The following is a 20,680-nucleotide window of genomic DNA, read 5'->3' as shown; positions in this document are numbered from 1 at the left end:
TTAGGCGGAATGTTTTCCATACTAATATATGTGCACCTAAAATGCCACTTGCGGGGCGCCTGGCTGGCTCAGCTAGTGTAGCATGCAGCTCTTGTTCACAAAGTCATGAGTTCGAGCCCCACATTGGGCATGGAGCCAACTTAAAATAAAAAAATAAAATTGCTTTTTAAAAAAAGGAAAACCATTTCTATAGAATAGCTGAAGCAAATAATATAAATAAATAAATAAATAAATAAAAGATAGAAAGCTAGGCAAGTAAGATAAATAAGCTGGCAGCTTTTACCTCCCCCCACCCCAAAGAGAATAAATGGCTGGTGTTTTACATCAGCTATTTCAAGTTATACCAATAAGACAGACACGATATTTCATGCTGTTATTAAGTACTGAACTTGTATCTGAAAGATACATTAACGCAGTGCGAACCTATCTAGGGGTTTTTTAGAAAGTATCACAACCTGGGGGTCTTCTGGGCTGCATCTGGTCTACCACTCTAACAGTGACTTCTGTATCTTTGGTCACCACCTCTGTGTTCACTGCCTAGCTGTACACTACTACTTCTTCACATGTCTGTTAGACATCTCCTGTGGGCATTAGTCATACCTAGTGGAATCTATCATCACCCCCCAGAACCTACCCTTCCTTCTTGGTTAATCGTGCCTCCACCCTCCATCTGGCCATCCCAGTCAGAAGCCAAGGGTTATGTCAGACTGAGACCTCTCTTCCTTCACTCTTGTCTAGTGGGGCCCCCATTCCTCCAGACCACCTCCTGACTCTCAAAGCCCATTATCTGCACATTTCTTCCTTATTTTGCTGCAGTAACCCCCCATCTGCACTCTCTAATGTTTTTTTTTTCCTTTTGTCAACTATTATGTCCAATTATCTTTCCTTTTGTTATCACTGTAACCAATTATCTTTCTGACAGACTAATCTGACCATATCATAACCCTGCTTAAAATCTGTTATACACTTCCCAGTCATTGCTTATAGGACAAAACCCAAACCCCATAGAAAAGTATTCAAGGAAATAACCTTGGGATCTAAGTGGTGCCCACTTTTCCGCTGTGGTCTCTCCCCATGTGATATCATTGTACTATTCATCCAAAAGCACTGTACTCTCCTTTGCCTCCCACAAATGCCCTTCTTTTCATCTTGCACTGGAGCCCCTCCTCATCTCTAAAGATAGAGCTTGGTCGTCTTCACCTCTTTGAAGCCTGTCCTCACTTTACAGAGCTGAATTATTTGCATCTTCCTCTATTATTCTGTTAACTCTTCTTACAGAGAATTTGCAGAATTCTCTCATTTCAGTCAATCAAATTTAATTCAACTAATTTCATCAAAGAAGGGGAGCATATGCTCACTGGGAAGGCTGGAATGGGGATGGTCTCAGGGTTGACTCAACCATAGACTTGAACATTCTCGGGACTCTCCATCGCCTCTATTTCTCTCTGCATGTGGGCATGGTCTTCTACTGCAAACGAGTCCTCTCCATGAGGCCAGGAGTGGGAAAACTGGTGTTTGCAGGTTTACATCCTTACAGACATGTAATGTGAGAGCAGAGACAGCCATCTTTCCTTAGGTCTTTGATCCAGAGAAGACTGGCCAAGCCTTGGGTCATAAGCCAACCTGTCAGACCAATGACAGTGGCCCAAAAGGTAAAGGGCTGTGACCAGCTCCTGTCATGCACCATCGTTAGGGGCATTTTCCTTAAATAAGTGGTACAAACATGGCTTCTGAGGCAGTCAATGAGGGAGGCACCCCAACTACAAAACACTCTTTAAGCTACCAGACAGTGATTTGTGAGTACCTCTATGAGAGATGCTGAAACTCAGAGTCTGGCACATGACAGGTTCTCCATAAATGTTTGTTGAATGAGTGCAGTGAGCCATAACGTATTATCAAAGTCTGATCAACGGACCAGGTGTATAGCTTTTAAATAGATGTTTTAAATAGAAATGAAAAGTGCAATAAAATTTATGGCCAGCTCTTTCCTGTTGCTGACAAAATGTCTTACAGAAAAATCATAAAAATATGTAACACCCCCGCCTCCTGGTCAAATGAAAATAGGAAGATGCAAACTTAAGTCAAGGTGAGAGAAGAGGGGCATTTCGAGTACTCCAGGTGTTCATATTAGGAAACTAAATGCATTGCACAGCCCGGCGTAATTTCCGAAGGAAATTTTTTAGCTTCAGTAGTTTACCTAAAGATTTCCACCAGCATCAAAGACTGTGCTGCTCTTCTGAGCCAAAGATTTTGAAGTTTAAATTATAATAGTCAGCGATCTTGGATGCTAAATTATTCGAAGACAAAGTCCAGAGATGAAATGTGACTTATTCTGTCCACGGCTTTATAAAGTTGCTGCCTGAGTTTCAATCCATTATTAAGGAACAGCCAACTGTGGAGGCTTCAGGGCCAGACCCACAGACCACTCCTACCCCCAGCGTTAGCTGTAAAATGGTCACAGCATGGAGAGATGGCAAAGAAAATAGGCTTTAGGAAAATTCAGAGAATTTTGTGATATACATATAAAAGCAATAGCCCCCTAATGTGTGCAGAAAAGCTCACATCTTTCGTTTGGCAAATATTTACTGAGTATCTGGCCAGTACTGGGCTCTGTGTTGAGTGCTGAGGGTACAGGGAAGAAGGCGACAGTCCCCACCTTCCAGGAAGAACTCGGGCACTTGTTAGGCAAGGGGAATAAATGAATTAGGAAACCCTGTGGGATTTAGGAGCACTGCGGAGTCACACAGGACTGTCCGCAAGGTTGTCGTGGAATAAGGAAGGGGTGTCTGTGCTCATCTGAAACGTTGCAGAGCTCTATTTTGTACTCTGGGAAGCCCTGGTTGCTCAGATGCCACCCCCCCACCCCCCCACCCCCCCACTCCCCACCCCCTACCCCTCCCACCCCCCAGCCCCGTCCTGATGAGTCATACTGGCAGGGCCCACTCTGGGGCAAGCACTGTGGCAGGACTGGAGACGTTGAGATGAACGAGAAGCCTATCCCTGCCCTCCTCCACTTAGTTAGAAAGATCAACTCGTGACCAAACCACTGCAGCAATGGTATAAGCCATAGAATAGGGCTGGAAGAAAAAAAAATCAGCTTTTGATCCATGGATGACTGCCCAGTCCACACAGCCACACCCACCACCAGTCCTCTTACAAAGAAACACTGGTTCGCTTCCCTATTTATATTTTAATTAAGCCTCTTCTTCTCTCTATGCTAACAGTTTGCCACTTGCAAAGGAGTTAAAGCTATTTATTTCCCAAAACACTTTTGTTTCCTTTGGTATGAGGAAAAGCGGTATAAATACTGTGCCTCTACTTTTTCTAAATCCTAGCCTGCTTATGTTTCCCAGTGATTAAAGCAGTGAGATTTATAGTGCAGAGGGTTGGGGGAGTGACTCAGTAAATGAATGCCTGACATTCGTTACTTTTAGAAGTCTGTCTCTCAATATGTTACGTCTGCACGTGTGTGTAAAAGCTCACATACACAACAAACTTGTAACTTGATCCTAAGAGTACAAATGCACTCCATGTGATAAGGTTTCGAAAACGGAGTTCTAGAAGTGATAGATAAACCAACCATTCCTTGTATGTGTGGTATATATTGAAACCAGGAATGCAGCTAGTTAGGACAAAAAGCAGTCATTCATCTATTGGTTTGCAACCATTTTCTTTTTTCCTTTGAAGAACACCAAGCTACTGGTCCTCTGAAAGGTGTTATGAAATTAAAGTGAGGGTCAGTAATGTTTTCCCAGTGAGGACAGGGGAAGTAAGTTCAGGGGCGCTCTGACCCAGCACACTGTCTACCCAGTACACAGATGTGGTCAGGGAAGGCTCCTGGGCCCTGATGGCAGTGGTCATTTTCACGAGGCCCAACTCATCATCGCTGGCACCAGCTGTCTTCTCTGGAGAGGGGTTCCAGGCTACCCTTCCTCCTGGAAGCTGAGGTTTCCCAGAGCTGAGGCTGGGAAAACTCTTGGCCATGTCCCTAAGCAAATTCTCAAGGGAGGAGCCAGACCATAAGCCTTTGAGATCTAGGAAGCAAACAGAACTGGGGCAGCTTGCCCTTTTTCTTTTTCACATCTGCAAAATCATTCCAAAAATCATAATACAACATAATGTGGTTACCCTTTTCTTTGGAAATACAGCCTTAGAATGAAGAAAAAAGGACTTAAAAAACAAAAGCAAGCAGCCTATTGAAATCATGTGGGTGGAGTGTCTGTGAGGATTGCTGTCTTTGGGAAGGTAAAGGTCTGTGGTGACAATTATTTCGCAACACAACGGATAAAGTCCACATTGCCACGGAAGGGGATGGTTTCTATTAGTTTCAATAAAACCCATTCTTATAACTATTCGTTACCTTTGGATGTTGCAGCTCAGTGTTAGTTAGTGTTAGTTCTACTGTCCCTCATTTCCTACTAAGAGCAAAATCTTCTGGAAAAGCATGGCACTGAGATGTTCTAAAAGATATGTCTCCTTAAGGAAATTAGCTCACTTTATAGGCTACAGATCAGAGTCAGTCTCTTCTCAGAGGTTTTACAGAAGAGGTTCCTGTTCTGAACTTCCTTACCTTTTAAAGTTTCAATTGCTATACAAAAGATAATACACATTAGGGACAGTCTTTATCCACTTTAAATTTTTTTTTTTTTTTAAGATTTTATTTATTCATTTGACAGAGAGAGATCACAGTAGACAGAGAGGCAGGCAGAGAGAGAGAGAGGGAAGCAGGCTCCCCGCTGAGCAGAGAGCCTGATGCGGGACTCGATCCCAGGACCCTGAGATCATGACCTGAGCCGAAGGCAGCGGCTTAACCCACTGAGCCACCCAGGCGCCCGCCACTTTAAATTTTTTAAAAACATGCTTGGGTACCTGTTAGCTATCCTCTGTCTGCTTCTAGGAAGGAGCTGAAAGCTCACAGGAAGGCCCTGCTGTGGGGCTGCCTGAGTGGCTCAGTTGGTTAAACACCTGTCTTTGGCTCAGGTCATGATCCCAGGATCCTGGAATCGAGGCCCGTGTCAGTGTCAGGCTCTGCTCAGCACGGAACCTGCTTCTGCCTCTCCCTCTGCCTGCTGCCTGCCCCCCGCCCCCGCTCATATGTTCTCTTTCTTCCCTCTCTCTGTCAAATAAATAAAATAAATAAAAATAAATAAAAAAATAAAAATAAAATCTTAAAAAAAAAAAAAAGAAGAAGAAGAAGAAAGAAAAAAACACCACTGTAAGAAAAGGAAACTGGGGGCGGGTGGGGGGGCACCTAGGTAGCTCAGTGGGTTAAGTGGCTGCCTTTAGCTCAGGTCATGATCTCAGATGGAGCCCCACTGTTCCCTGCTCAGTGGGGAGTCTGCTTCTCCGCCTGCTCCTCACCCCACTTGTGCTCCCTCTCTCTCTCAAGGAAATAAAATCTTAAAAAAAAAAGAGAGAGAGAGAGAGAGAGAGAGAGAGACTGGCAGTAAATAGAAGGCAAGAGGGAGAAAGATAATTTTAAAAGAATGTTAAGATAATGGCTTTCTTTGACCAAAGTTGGCACCCCACTTTCTTGACAAAAAGGAAACATAGTAGACCTTGGTGAAATGTCAGGGTTTTTTTGTTTTTGGTTTTGGTTTTTTTTGCTACATTCTCAAATTGGGCTATGCAATAAGAAACATCCTTTCCTCCACTAAGCAGGCAATATGTAATGGATTGTATGTCAGGATTTTAATAACTTTCCTGTGTGTTGATGGATTTGAATGGTGACTATTAGTCAAAATCAATCTGTCTTGAGCCAATAATCAAGGAGTGAGACCATGGGGAACATTTCTTTGCCTAAAAGCACAGGCTTCGGGTCACCACGAAACATAAAGTTTAGGGAAGAAGATTCAGGAATTCACCATGAGGGTGCTCCTACTTGATTTAACAATCTTTGCCTCAAACCCTTACCAGACACTAACTTTTAAATGCTCTTCTCCCGAGGCACCTGGGTGGCTCAGTAGGATAAAGCCTCTGCCTTCGGCTCAGGTCATGATCCCAGGGTCCTGGGATTGAGCCCCACATCGGGCTCTGCTCCGCAGGGAGTCTGCTTCCTCCTCTCTCTCTGACTGCCTCTCTGCCTACTTGCGCTATCTGTCAAATAAATGAATAAAATCTTTAATAAAAAAAAGAAATTTAAATGCTCTTCTCCCTAGTGCTACCAGTGGCTGAAGGAAAGAATTGTAAGTGAAGAAGGCCGAAAGCAGCAGAACAAGCTCAAAGACCTTTCCCCAATTGCTGAGCGTCTGGGATGCACACTACCTCAGCTAGCTGTCGGTAAGAAAACTACCCGGGAGGGGAGGCTCTGCTGGATCAGAGAAGAGTTTTCACGTCCCTGCCACGATAAAGGATCTAGTATCAGGGCAGACTGGTTACTATTATCTGAAACAAAGTTTTCAAAGCTCCCTGAAATTGTCTACATGCTAAAACACTTCCTTCCTTCCTCTATCCCTTAGAAAACCGTTTAAATGCGAACAAGTGAAAACACACACATCCTCGTGGTGTCTGGGGTGAGCGCCCCTCAATGGTGGAATGACATGCATTTCTCCTGGCTTCATTTCCCCTCCCTGTGGAAGCTAAGGTGCGGCTGGTGAGAGGCCAGATGCAGGGCTGGGGGTTGCCCAAGGGGGGCCCAAAGCTACCACCCCATGGAAGCCTATCCTAGAGGAGCAGCTTCACTCTACAACTTCCTGAGCGGCCATGAAAAGTGACCTTCTAACACTGTGGAGTTGAACCATCACGGTCACTGGTATGGTTGAAAACCGTCATGTGCCAGTGCTGTCCAATAGAAATAGAATGTGGCTCACATTCTGGTGGCCATACTAAAAAATTCAAAAGGGAATAGGTGAACTTAATTTTAATGATGGATTTTATTTAACCCAGTAATGGCCCAAACATTATCATTTCAAAACACAATGACTATAAAGTTACTGAGATACTTTACATTCTTTTCTTCTTACTAAGTCTTCAAGATCCAGAACACATTTTATACCTACAGTACATCTCAGTTCACATCTCCAGTAGGCACAGGCGGCTTGGAGGTGAGGCTTTCAGCTCCCTCCTCCATAGCAGCGCTTTATGCTCACGGTCTCCTTAATCATCAGAATAATCCCGAGCTGTACGCTAGCACTTGTCCTATCTTACAGAGTAAGGAGTTTTGGTGATCATTACCTCCACCTTACAAACGAAGGAACTGAGGGTTAAAAAAAAAGAGAGAGAGAGAGAGAGAGAGAGAGAAAGAATCCATGGGGTGGCTATGAGAAAAAGAGTAAAATGGGTTGCAGATTTCAGAAAAAGATTCCCAAGGTTTAAGAAACAGCAGGAATTGGGACTAATCTGATATAAGAAGAGATAAGGAGATAAGAAGCCCAAGGTAAGTTCTATGAAAACAACGTAACAGAGTAATTGTTAGATTCGAGATCCTTCTGTGGTTGAAAGGCAGGGAATGGCTGCAGCTGGAGACAGACGAAAATGGGAGGTAGTGAGGAGAGGATAGGGAATATCGTTTACCCGGGTACATATACATATATACAGGACTTGATTTTGTCCCCCCCCCCAAAAAGGTCGAAGACTAATGTGATTATTAGCACCCCTATAGCTTTAACAAGCACAGTAAAAAGTACTGGTCATTTGACCATGAACAAGTTATTTTACTTGCTATCAATTTTCTCATCTATAAAATGTGTATAACACAGAACCTATAAATCTGTTGCGTAAAGAAAAATTATATATATGAAGCAAAGAGTGGGTGCTCAGTAAGTGGTGATGATGACGATGATGATGGTTTTGCAAAGAGACGCCTTGGACCTACAACTCCACCAATTCCTAGCCATGGCCTGCGGTCAGAGTGACAGAGAAACAAGAATTGTTGTAAATATGGTTTTGGGTGGGAACGTGACAGTGCATTTTGAATTTAGCTCTGAAAGAGGACAGTGTCCTTCTCAAGAGGAAACCTTAACCGGATTTAAACTTTCACTGGATGTTAGATACACATGAAAGACTCGTTACAGTCGGAGTTTTAGTTAGAACAGGCTTTGATTCTCCCTTTCCTCCCTCTGTGCCCCCAGATGTCTTGCTTGCCTGTCATTTTTTTCTTTCTTTATAAACAAGTAGTTTTGCTTTTAAACGCAGAACTCTCAAACCAAGAAATTATTTCCATATTAACTTTGATCTGCTAGAAGGGTGTAGGGGGAGGGGGCAGTCCTTTGGCAGGAAACAAACCACTTGAACCCAAGTGTGGGCTGGCTCCCACGTCACACACCTTCACAGGAGCCAGCATTTACACTTTGCTTGTAGGCTTTCTGGATAGGGCTGGTGGTAACACTTGCTAGAATCATCTGCATGTGTTCTCTATCATGCTGGCCACTTCTGCCCAGTGGATTCTCCTATGCCCTACAGCCCATGGGAAAATGGCTGTTGCTGACATTAGGTAGTTTAGGGGCAATAATTTTCCCAGCGCCCTGCTTTGACCTCAAAACTTTAACACCAGAGTCAAAAGAGTTCTCTAAGCCCAAAGCAGGAAACAGTGCAGCCGGGGGGTGGAAAAAGTCCTGGATCACTTGGCGTTTTGCCTTTATTAGAGTACTTTGCCCATGTGGAAAGATTTAGTGATTGCCCCAAAAGGCCAGAGCATGGTAACAGCTTAAAGAGTATCTGTTGCAAGCCCTGAGCAAACGGGGCAAGGAACACTTGGGGACACCCATCAATCATCCACATCTGTGTTTATTCAACAAACATGTAATAAACACCTACTATGTGCAGGTACTGGGCTGGGCGCTAAGCATCCAAGTGCAAATAACACGTATCTCACAGCCTGGTGGGCAAGTCAAGAAAATAAAAGAGAAGTTTAATACAGTGTTGTATTAAAATAATTGAGAAGGACACAGAGGATTATGGAAGTTAAGTAAAATGTAGGGGGTCCCAACCCAGCCTGGGATTCAGGGAAGGGCTCTGGGAGAAGGCAGTACCCATGAGGAGTCTCAAATGGCAAGTAGGTATCAGTGAGCAGAGGGACATTCCAGGCCAAGGGCACACATGAACCAAGGACTTGAGGAGAAAAACAGCATGGTGTTTGGGGACAGAAAAGACTTACCAACAGTTCAGTGCTGCTGAAGTCAAAAGCTTCAGGCCAGGAGTGAGAAGACATGAAGCTGGAGAGGCAGGCTTTTGAACAATTTTGCCAGGATGAGAAATGAGAGCTTCGTCTTATAAGATAATGATGATGTCAGGTGCATGTTGAAGAACTTTCAACCAGGCATGACATGATCAGATTTATACCTGGAAAAAGCACGGCTTGATGTGTGACAGATTCTGGGGGAAGGGGAGAGGAAAATCCAGTCAAGGGGTGGGAAAACCAGCTGTGAAGGAGAGACAGTGAAGTCCTGTATGAGGACAGTGGCCAGTGGAACCAGAGCAGCCATTCTCAAAGTGTGGTTCCCACAGCCACAGGATGGAATGCTCTTCAGCAATAAAGAAATATTTACTAGTTAATGCTATTAACATGGGTGAGCCTTACAGACATTACAGTAAGTGAAAGAAGTCATACAGAAAGGACCCAGGTTATAGGATTCCATTTAAATTAAATGTCCCGAAGTCATAAAATTTATAGGGGTACAAAGCAGATGAGCGGTTTCCTGGGGCTGGGGTACAGGGGATTAACTGTAAATGGTGACGGTTGCACATTTGATAAACTTAGGAAAAATGATTGAATGATAAATTTTAAATGGGGAAATTTTACCTCAACAAAGTTGTTTTCAGAGAAAGCATGGTCCCTGGACCAGCAGCATCAGCAACCTCTGGAAGCTTGTGGGATATACTTCCAGCTCCCTGGGGCCCCCACTCCCTCCCCGTCCTTGTTTCATGAGCCCTCCAGGGGATTCTGATGCATGCTGCAAAGTGAGAGCTACCAGATTACAGAAATATTTAGGAGGAACAATCAACTAGACGTGGCAATTAAAAGGGAATGTGGGTTCAGAAAAAGGACTGTTCCTAAGGCTAAACACCCTGGTTTGGGGGTTAGAAAGCCAGGTTGCTTGGTGATGGCCCCAAGATGAGACTGGGAACCCAAGACAGACTTAGTTGTACACAGCATGCGATTGGCAGTGCCTGTGCGGCCCCCAGCAGGGGGTCTGGCAGACAGTATGTGTAGGCGTCTGCAGAGACCTCTAGTTACGGACATCTACCGTATCCACAAGGAGCTTCCTAAGGAACTTGACTTCTGACATGGTAAGGAGACTAGAGGGCTAAGGAGTCCTCTCAGGGAATCCAAACTACCCTTTTGGACATTTAACTAGCCAAGTATGAAGGGTCAGAGGAGGCTGATTTTAGAATGGGACAAATGTGATGAAGGAGGTAGTAAGAAATTTAAAATTCAGGGAAAGTAAAAAATGATGGATGCATCAAGTCCAAGAAAAGGTAACAGGAATTGGATCCAGGGCAGACTTTGCCCTTGAACAGAAACAAGACATATCATCTTCTGAAACTGGAGGGTGTGGGTGTGTGCTTGAGGGTTAGTGAGGAATACTGCACATGACAGACTTCATTTTCTACATACAGTAGGAAGACAGGTCATCTGCCAAGGAAGGGACGACGCTGGATAGAGGGTTTAAGGGTAGAGGTTGCCAGAATGGCAGAGGAAGGAGAGGAGTGAGGAGTTGAAGGCTGGTGAGCGTAAGCAAGCAGATTATCAACAGAGGCTGAATCTCGGAAAAGGAAGGGAGATCCTCAGTCTGCGAAATGTATAGAATCAAAGAACAAGACACCCAGGGTCTACAGGACCATATGTAACATGAGGAAAAAGAACATGAATAAGAAGGAAAGACAGGAGACTGTGGGCCAAGACGGAAACAGGAATACAGACATCTGCCGGGGAGCAAGGTCGGGTGTTTTCAGGAGCAACAGTGTGTTCCTGGGGTGGAGAGCTCTACTGGATACCCTAGCCATTGGGCAAGTCCTCATGCAGAGCATGTGCCCTAAGCCCTCAATTCGAACGCACAGATTCTTCTGAACCCTCTCCAGGACAGGGGTTGCTGCTGAGGTTTTCAATCCTAGGGAGCACCGTCTATCTTCCTCCCAAAGGTTACTAAGTTTCAGTTGCAGCAGTGGGGGTTATAGGGGTTTAGAAGCTAATCAGTAAGCAAGTGTTCTGACGTCCTGACCACGTTTTCTTCCCAGCATGGTGCCTGAGAAATGAGGGTGTGAGTTCCGTGCTCCTGGGATCCTCCACTCCGGAACAACTCATTGAAAATCTCGGTGCCATTCAGGCAAGTACCACGGCCCTTCCCACCAGGCTCAGGGAGATAGCATGGTCCTCTGCAGATGTCCCCAGGCAGTGTCCCATCTCTCTCCACCTCTCTTCTTGTGTCACAGCTTCCCAAAGGCTACCTGTTCCTAGTTTGGGGTTGGGGTGCGGTGTGGAGAGGATGGGAATGCAGGTGGCAAAGGCGCAAGCAGCAGCAACACGTACATGGATCCAGGGGTGTCCTCTTATTAAGAGGCGAGATTCTCAAAGCTCTTGCTCCAGGATGGGTTGAGGGACAGTGCATTCTCGGACACAAACAACATGACACCAGGCAAACTGGGTTGCCAGGCCTTACCATAAAAACATGCTTGAACCACTGGACAATGTATGTACATTATTTATTCGTTAGTTCTTTACCCCCATTATTTGCCAACCTACACTGTCGGCTACCCGCCCTTCTGCTCCCAGAGCATCATGTGTTCCTCCCCATCACAGCATTTATGATCGTGTAGTAGAACCTGTCTCCCCAGCTGGACAGGAAGCTTCCTGAGGTCCGAGACCTGGGTCTTTCCCGCATCTCTGCTTTTCCAGTTCCTGGCATTACTATATATCCCTTAGCCAGCAGTCAAATACCTGCTGAATGAACGTTTCCCACATTTGAAAGAGAAAATAAGTTCAGCATTCTATTTTGGACTTCCAGGATCACATCTTCCCTAGCAGCCAGTTCAGGACTACCACCCCACTCTTCCCTCCTGCATGGACTAGAACTGGTAGGAGCCCCGCTGATGTACTCCGGGAAGCCAGTAAGGACAGTGAGAGGGGAAGTGGAAGAGAGACGTTCCTGGGACTTCCACCTGTGGAGTGGGTGGGTTACTGTGACCAACCCCTACCCCCAAAGGCCACACCTCAGTCCTGAGCCTGTCCCACTAGCAGCCCGAGGGTACAAAAGAGCCTGCCCACTACTCTTGCCACAGCCACTACCTGCCAAAAGAAGTATGGCTGTGTATTTTCCTCTCGCTCCCTGGGGAACAGAACGGTCTCTCCCCTGCCCACTTGTCCCTCAAGCAAACCGTGAACCCTCCCAAAAGGAAACACATGGACGTGGGAACAAACGTGATTACACTTAGAAGGTTTAAAACCCTCTTGGCAAATAGCCCCGGATGTGTTGGGAGATGAATGGTGCCTGCCTCCCTCCCCCCGTCGCTTTCTCAGGGCTGTGCAGCCGGGTAATCACCTCTGCCCCTGCCACCAAGAACCCCTCCCAGGCCCCCAGCTCCTCCCGGATTCTCTGGGCTCCCATCCCTGCATGGGGAATTGGGGGATGGCTCCCTCTTACAAAAACCACACCTACCTTATATTCACTTACGCACTGGGAAAAGACGAGGAATGGCAATGAAGATACTAGATATATAGTCTGGACACAGTTGAAATCCAATGATTTCAATTCCATTCATAGTTCTTATCATATGTTTGGCACCACGCTAGGCAGAAAGAGTACTGACAGAAAAAACAGGCCTCTGCCCTCACGAGCTCACAGGCTGGCTGAGAGCGAATTCGGGAATCTGTCCCTTAGTTCTTTGAGATCTTTCAGGGCCTACTATGTAACAGGCACTGGAGACCCCAGAAACAAGAAGGATGCCATCCAAGCTTCAAGTTTACATTCCAATGGGAGAGGCAAGTAATAAACATTAAATAATTTCAAAAATATGCACACTATTAAATAACTGAAGAGGGTTCTATGATAGAGACTGAGAAGGTGGGCCTACTTCCGGTGCTGTTTTTGCCTAAGGCCCCTCTGGGATGTGTGTATGCTAAAGCCCAGAAGAGGAGAAATGTGCAACACCCAAGCAGGAGCATTCCAGACACAGTGGGGAACAGTGCAAAGGCCTGGAGATGGGAAGGAATTTGGCTTTTTCTAGTAACTGCCAGCCTAAGGCTAATACTAATGTGGTCAACGTGTAGTGAGCAAAAGGGACAGTGGGTGCACTGAAGTGGAGGCAGGCAGGAGAAAGACTTCACAGGACATTAAACAGGTGAGTTTTGTTGTACATGCAACAAATCCTTGGGAGCCTTTTTAGAGGGACATGCTGTTATTTGAACTTTAAAAATTGTGCTGGCTGCTGTGTAGAAAGTGGAATAAAGAAAGGCAAAGGCAGTTTTCCTGGTGACAGGAGATGCTGGCTGGGAGTACCTAGGATGGTGGCTGTCGACGTGAAGTGGATGGATTCCATAGGCTTTGGACACAGACACCATGATTTGCTGGTGGCTTAGCCAAAAGGGAGAAACGGAGATTCCTATCACACTAACAGAGTGACCACTGCTATACCAGGGGGGAGTTCATACTGACTGGGAATGGTTAAAAAAAATAGTAACTCCAGGGCTGGGGGAGTATGCCAGGTTGCAAAAGATGTATTTCAGAAGTAAACTCCAAATCCACCTTCCCAAAGCACTTTCTCCCTAGCAAGGCTCAGGCTGATAGCAGGACTGGTGGCAGTGGGGGGGGGGGGGGTAGAGATGCCAAAGGTAAAGAGAAAAGGGACCCCCATTCAAGCTGGGAGGCCACTACCTTGGAGGCTTATTACCCTCTCCACCTTTCCACTCCTACCTCACAGCCCAGCACGGAATTTTCCACCCTAGGCAAGTTGTGACTGGGCAGCTAGGGGGCACCCAGCAGTGGTGGGATTGGTTGCAGGATTAAGTGCGCAGTGCCAACAGTTGTTAAAGAAAGGAAATTTTTAATGGGAGCCGAAAGAGTCAGCTGCTCCAAGGGATGGAATGTGCCCAAGGCATGCGCATGCTGGAGGGACATAGAAATCAGAGCCTCACTAAGTGGGAGAGCGAGGAGAGGAGAAACCATAGCGGCAGGCAGCCTGCCATCACCCGCACAGGTCCCCATCCTTAAAAACCTAACAATTGGGGAGAAGCAGTTCTCTCCCCCTCCTGAGCCTCCCCATCACCCACTCAGAGAAACCCAGGCTTCTCGGCAATAGGCTCTTCTCACAACCAGGGCTCCTCTCCCTTACCACTCCTTCCCCAGTATCCTCAATCCACCAATTAATCCAGTCAGTAGAACAGCAAGGTTGCCAAGCTGGTAGCCTGTGGGATGTTTGTGTAATCTGCAGCGGGTGAAAATGTTTTACAACAGTTGCCAACATTAAAAAATTGGGCATCTTCACATAAAATCCTGGATGTATGGCTTCTTAAAAATTTAAGTCTTACAACACTATATATACAATTTTCATGTTTTATTCAAGTAGTTTTACGGTTTCTTTTTTTAATGTTTAAATCTCGGTCTGAAATTTACTTTGGCGTAATGAATGAAGAATTTTTTCTCCTTGCATAGCTAACCCACTATATTTTAGACAAAACTTCCCACAAATCTACTTTCTAGATCTGGGTCTCTTTGTTGCAGTCTCATTTTAAAGAACATACTCGTTTTAATTCTCTGAGCTAAAGCTGGTGGGAAATTAAAACTCTCCCCCTTTAGCTCTGGGTAGGAAAATGTTAGCCAGACCTAGTTTCTCATGTGGAGTAGCTCTACTCTCCTGCCAAACCCTAAGGCTTTTGAGAATAGCACTTGAGTGGAGACAGGGTCACCCTGGCCAACATGATTGCAGCAGAGGAAGGGTGAGGCCGAAACCTCAAAAGTGGCCGGCTTAATTGTCTTTTGCCACAGTCCCCACACAGGGTCAGTCTATTCCCGTGAAGAAGTCTGCCTTTGTCCCTTGTCTGATGTAATGTGTACCCTTGGTCCCCTTCTCATGATAAATTCAAGCCCTGGGTGAGCTCATCCTCTCCCAGGGCTTCAAGGGGCAGGCATCTCAGTGGTGAATGACTCACGAACCCTCAACTCCAGTCTTCCTGCCGCCACCAATCCACAGCCCCACTCGGCTGCCTACGAGCCGTGCCTACATGGATAGCCCACAGGCACCTTAATCTCCACACATCCTACTTCAAACCTCTTGTACTCCAGACTACTCCTGTGGTTCCCAGTCTCAACAATCAACATCTCTAACCTTTCAGTCACTCAGTCTTGAAATCCTCACCGGCCTCCAAAGTGTCTCTCCAATCCACTCTCCTTTTCTTCTCCACCGCCACTAATCACTGCTTTCACCATCTCTGTGGCTCCAGCAGCAAGCAATCTGTACCATCTCTGCTCCCTTTCTATCACCTCCTTCAGACCACCTCCACATGTCTGATGGGGTCACTCCCAGCTCAAGTCCTGAGAGGTTCCCCGCTGCCAAGAAGCAAGTCCCAACTCCAAACAGTGGCATTCAAGGTCTTCCATGCTGACTACCCCAACTTCCCTTTCCACCTACTCCTACCATCACATCCCCTACACTTTCTTCCCTCCATTTCAGACTGCTCACTTTCCGAAGCCATTCATTCCATCTACGAGGGAGGCCTGTTAACCCCTGGCCATCCTCCACCAGGGTTGTGAACACCAGTGGCAGAGAATCTCTCCTTAAGTCTCTAGACCTGTGCTGTCCACAACCCTAGCCTCTAGCCACAAATGGCCTTTTTTTTTTTTTTTAAAGATTTTATTTATTTATTTGACAGAGAGAGATCACAAGTAGGCAGAGAGGCAGGCAGAGAGAGAGGAGGAAGCAGGCTCCCTGCCGAGCAGAGAGCCCGATGCGGGGCTCGATCCCAGGACCCCGAGATCATGACCTGAGCCGAGGGCAGCGGCCCAACCCACTGAGCCACCCAGGCACCCCCACAAATGGCCTTTTAGTGCATGAAACCAGCTTGTCAGAATGGAGAAGTGCTCTTAAGTGTCAAAGGTACTGGATTTGAAAGACTTAGTACTTAAAAAACAGAGCATTTTAATCTATGCGGACATGCTGAAATGTTTTAGATAAAATGGAGTAAAAACAATATCACGTTTCTTTCTCTTTTATGTGACCATTAAAAAAAATCCAAAATTCTGTGACTCCTTACATTTCCATGAGTTTTCATTTATACATTATGCCTTTATTCAGTTCAGCAATACTTCCAAGCACCAACTATGAGCCCAGCACTCTTATCACATGAAATGCAGTGCTGGAAAAAACAAGGTCCTTGTCCCTGACCTCAGGAGCTTACAGTCTGGTGGAGGGCTTACTAGTTGTAGTTTATAAATGTATACAAGTCTTGACAACTCTGCTTAATTTTAAGCACAAAGAACCAAATGATCAGTGAGTACTAACCATATCCTCTGTACTTCTCCTGCTCCTCAGGTTCTCCCAAAGATGACATCACACGTGGTAAATGAGATTGATAACATATTACGAAACAAGCCCTACAGCAAAAAAGACTACCGATCGTAAGGCAGTGCGTGAGCCGCAGGACGTGCAGGGTTCAAACTGTGGTCTCTGCTGGTATAGAATGGTGTCACTTGCCAGTCTCTTGAGTCACTTAGCAGCCTGCTGCTCAACCTCTAGTATTCCCGGATTCTGAGGTATCTGCTGTCGCTCCCACTGTGCACCTGAATCACGAGCACATCTGAAAACTTACTACCAAGGAAATCCATTCTATTTTCTTATCTTGGACTGGAGTCACCTATTCCTTGCATTGCTCTGTGCACCTCATGCTTACGCCACAGGAAGTGTATGCGGGGAGGACAGATTACCTTCAGGCATTTAGTAACTTAAAGAAGGCTGTACAGATGTATTTTTTCAAACGCATAAAATCCACAGCTGCAATGTGGATTACATCAGAAAGAGTAGGCTACGTTCGCTCAGAAGTTGTGGAAGAATTAAGCAGAAACAACTTCACATTGCTTTTTTCTATTTCCACATTAAGGTTAGCAAGAGTTGTTTCACTTGTTATTCAACCAAACTAAAACTTCAAGGTATGTGCTTTCATTACCTTGTAAAAATATTCACCGTTGCTTGGCCCCAAGAATGCCCTGTATTGTAATTTACCCGCAATATCTATTAGGAATCTATTAACAATGTCCATTCACACACAGATATGGTGAGAGGATGAACACCTAATCTTTCACTTGAGACACGATGCCTAATTTATGAAAGGGAGGATTACACTGCTATGGAAACTTAGGCTTTGGATAAAATGTAATATATGTGCAACTGAAGTGTTCATTTTTGACTACATTTTATTAAAATCTGCTTTATACTTTTGCCTGCTTGTAGGCACAGCTTCTGCAAGTTTAAATATTTGAGCTTTAAAAATAAATATACACATGCTCAGTTTTGTAAGTAAACCTGTAAAATACCCACAAAGGCAAATGTTTGCTGTCTAATTAGCACTGGGACTTTACAATATGATGCCTGTTTTTGAGGAATTAACATGAAAGTGAATCAAGGACTTTGTGAAAAATGCTGTCACTGTTCAGCATACACTAGGTCAATTAACTTGCCTAATAAAAAGCAAAGGTTACAAAATTTCCTGATTCTATAACCACATTATATGCACTAAACTAAATGCATGAAAGCTCTTTGCATGGATTAAAAGGGTTGCACACACAAGCAGAGGGCTAACCTTGCCACTACTAACTGGTTACCTACCCTCATGAATATTCCACCTGAAAAAAACTGTGATAATATACTGTGTGTATCTAAAAGGAGGGAAAACATGGGAGCGTGGGCGGGGGGGGGGGGGGAGTTTCTATCTTTCTATTTGGATACCTGAGCATGTACAAAATTCTGATTTTCTGGATAGCCAAGTGCCCCATATAGAAATCACTTTGAGATTTAAAGTAAAAGACTATCAGCTTAAAATGCTATTTTCTGCCACCATTTCCAAATACGTATTTCATGATTAAATTCTAAATCTTAAAGCGTTAGTGTGAAATACCAATAAATTTTCTTTTTTGTTACTACTGCCTGTATTCTAATAAGGAAACAGTTTGGGATTTTTACCCAGGAGTACCAGATGAATGATGGATCATCCTTCAGTTCTTCATTGTGTATTAAAACAGTGAACTACTGTATGCATAATGAAGTTGTCTAAATGGAAATGCAATTTAACTTATTTGCTTAGAATAATAAAAGCATTTTGTGCATTTAATCTCAATTAGTTTTTATCTGCTCTTTCATTATAAGGGACTATATATATATCCACCTCCATAAAATAGGCAGTAAGAATCTGAATAAAAATCACGCTGGCAAGTAAGCAACACTGAATGATACCCAACAGAAACAACAGTAACAAAAGATTTCAGTAACAATCCAAATTTTCTTCTCTTATTAAAGAAGAAAATGATTAACTGCTAAAGATACCTCTCACTGGATTTTAGAAATACACTACACTAAGGCTCATGCTTCTCAAACTCATTTAAAATACCTGCAAATTAAAAGCAAATAACAAACATTACTACTTACCCATGGGAACTAGTTTTTTTAACAGATGAATCTTCTGCCATAGTAAACACACTAAATTAGAAATGTCAGTTATACTCTTAAGAAATATTTCCACATACTCCCATATTCTTTTCTGGAAAGAATTTCGTAGCAGAGAGCATACCATTCTGAAGGGTAACCCGGGTTAGCAGTCATCCACATACTGAAATCTCAGCCAGTGAAAATGCAAACTAGACAGATGCTTGTGTGCTGGCTTTCCACGTTAAGAACTCACTCCATCAATAGTGTACCATCTGTCATCAGATGTCACAGCTTCACCTTAGCCAGGCACCACTCCTTGGCAAATGAGAAACCAGGTCTAAAACCCAAGTATTCAGTTTTCCAGTCTGGTGCTTTTTTTAAGGACAAATTTTATGAATTCAGCAGGTAAATTTTTAAGTTAAAAATTCTTGGGTAAGGGGCGCCTGGGGTAAGGGTAAAAATTCTTGGGTAAGGGGCGCCTCAATGGGTTAAAGCCTCTGCTTTTGATTCAAGTCATGATCCCAGGGTCCTGGGATCAAGTTCCGCATCGGGCTCTCTGCTCAGCAGGGAGCCTGCCTCTCTGCCTACTTGTGATCTCTGTCAAATAAATTAAAAAAAAAAAAAAATTCTTGGGTAAGAATCCAAATTCAGAATCAGTTAAGAAGCAAAGGTCAGAGAAGACAGGCCATGAAAACTCATGAAAGTCAATGAGAAGGGCATCTCTAACCACATCCATGAAAATCTAAACCAACCACTAAAAAAACCCCTCCTAATCTTCATTTCCCTACCTGGGAGTCCAAAGAGGTGGGATCTAATCCCCTAGAGCCCAAACAGATGGATCTTTAGATGAGTGCTACATCTACGTATCCTTTATGTCTCTAGAAACAGAAGTGACTGGCACACATACCAGAAACCCAGAAATCGGGTGGGCAGGACAGCACAGCTGGTACATATTGACAAAGAGGCCTGACACGCTCTCTGTAATAGAACCATATTATTTCCATCACTGCTGCACAGACAACTGATCAGTAACTACAAAAATGTGTATTTACATGCGTGGGAAATTTAAAGGATAATGTCAAATAATGTAATAAAGATGACGTACTTATTCACATGACTCTCAAAAACATCCAGGAAAAATATAAATTTTAAAAAGCGAAGTTTAGTAAATATTTAATAAACAAGACCCTTCACAAGAATTTTTGAGTATGAATCCAACCTCCATATTTCAGTGAACCGTAAACCTTGTTGTAAGTTATTCTCTCCAAGTTAGAGTAATTTGCCAAACAGGACAACCAACAGATTTTTACTGGCTAAGGATAATTTCAGTCTAAGATTTTTATGAAGTTGTAAATGAGAAACTAAAAACAGGAAAATGTGAAACGACGTAGCAGTTTAAGCCCCTACTTACCACAAAGAGTGTGGGGGAATATTTAATCACTTTTAATCCCCTTTTTATTTTACTCATGTTGGATATGGGGTCTTTTTAAGATATAAATTCTGCAACAGGTTTTTACTAACTCAACAGATGCAGCACATCATAATTTTATGTGCCACATACCCATTTTGGATGATGGGGTGAGTTCTGGGGGAAAAGTTCTTTAATTCCCAAGTACTGGTACAGTAAATCCCAAATGAAAACTGTAAATGTGAGTATATGCCTTATAAACTTAAGCACATAAATTCAACAGTATAGAAAGTCAGAACCATTATCAAAACCAAAGAGTGCTCTAGGTAAAATTCAAGACCAAAATCAAATTTTGCTTATTTGCTTTCTACCAACTGTTTATGAATTCAAGAGACATTCTATTAAGAGTACTAAGCTGATGGGGTGCCTGGGGTGGCTCAGTGGGTTAAAGCCTCTGCCTTCATCTCAGGGTCCTGGGATCAAGCCCTACATCAGGCTCTCTGCTCAGCTGGGAGCCTGCTTCCTCCTCCTCTCTGCCTGCCTCTCTGCCTACTTGTGATCTGTCAAATAAATAAATGAATCTTTAAAAAAAAAATAAAAGTACTAAGCTGATGCCCCTTATCCCTTTTTCACCACTCCATCTCAGCTACATGAATTGTTAAGAATGGTGGCAAATGCTGCCCCCCCAACACAAGCACTGCCATC

General features: G+C 44.2%; 1 protein-coding gene across 5 annotated transcripts in view; it reads left to right on the top strand.

Annotated features, from left to right (window-relative positions):
• KCNAB1 (potassium voltage-gated channel subfamily A regulatory beta subunit 1) overlaps positions 1-18,259 on the top strand; it is a 405,336-nt gene extending 387,077 nt beyond the window's left edge. For all 5 annotated transcript variants that reach the window (XM_059163683.1, XM_059163686.1, XM_059163684.1 and 2 more), the window contains exons 12-14: positions 6,159-6,279; positions 11,176-11,264; positions 16,462-18,259. In XM_059163683.1, coding sequence (XP_059019666.1) covers positions 6,159-6,279; positions 11,176-11,264; positions 16,462-16,551 — 300 coding nt within the window. In that variant the 3' untranslated portion in view covers positions 16,552-18,259. The remainder of the gene's footprint in view (positions 1-6,158; positions 6,280-11,175; positions 11,265-16,461) is intronic.
• Positions 18,260-20,680: the final 2,421 nt, after the last annotated feature.

Source organism: Mustela lutreola, chromosome 2, assembly GCF_030435805.1.
Source record: "Mustela lutreola isolate mMusLut2 chromosome 2, mMusLut2.pri, whole genome shotgun sequence".
Classification (NCBI taxonomy): domain Eukaryota; kingdom Metazoa; phylum Chordata; class Mammalia; order Carnivora; family Mustelidae; genus Mustela; species Mustela lutreola.
This window is presented reverse-complemented; position numbering and strand designations above follow the sequence as displayed.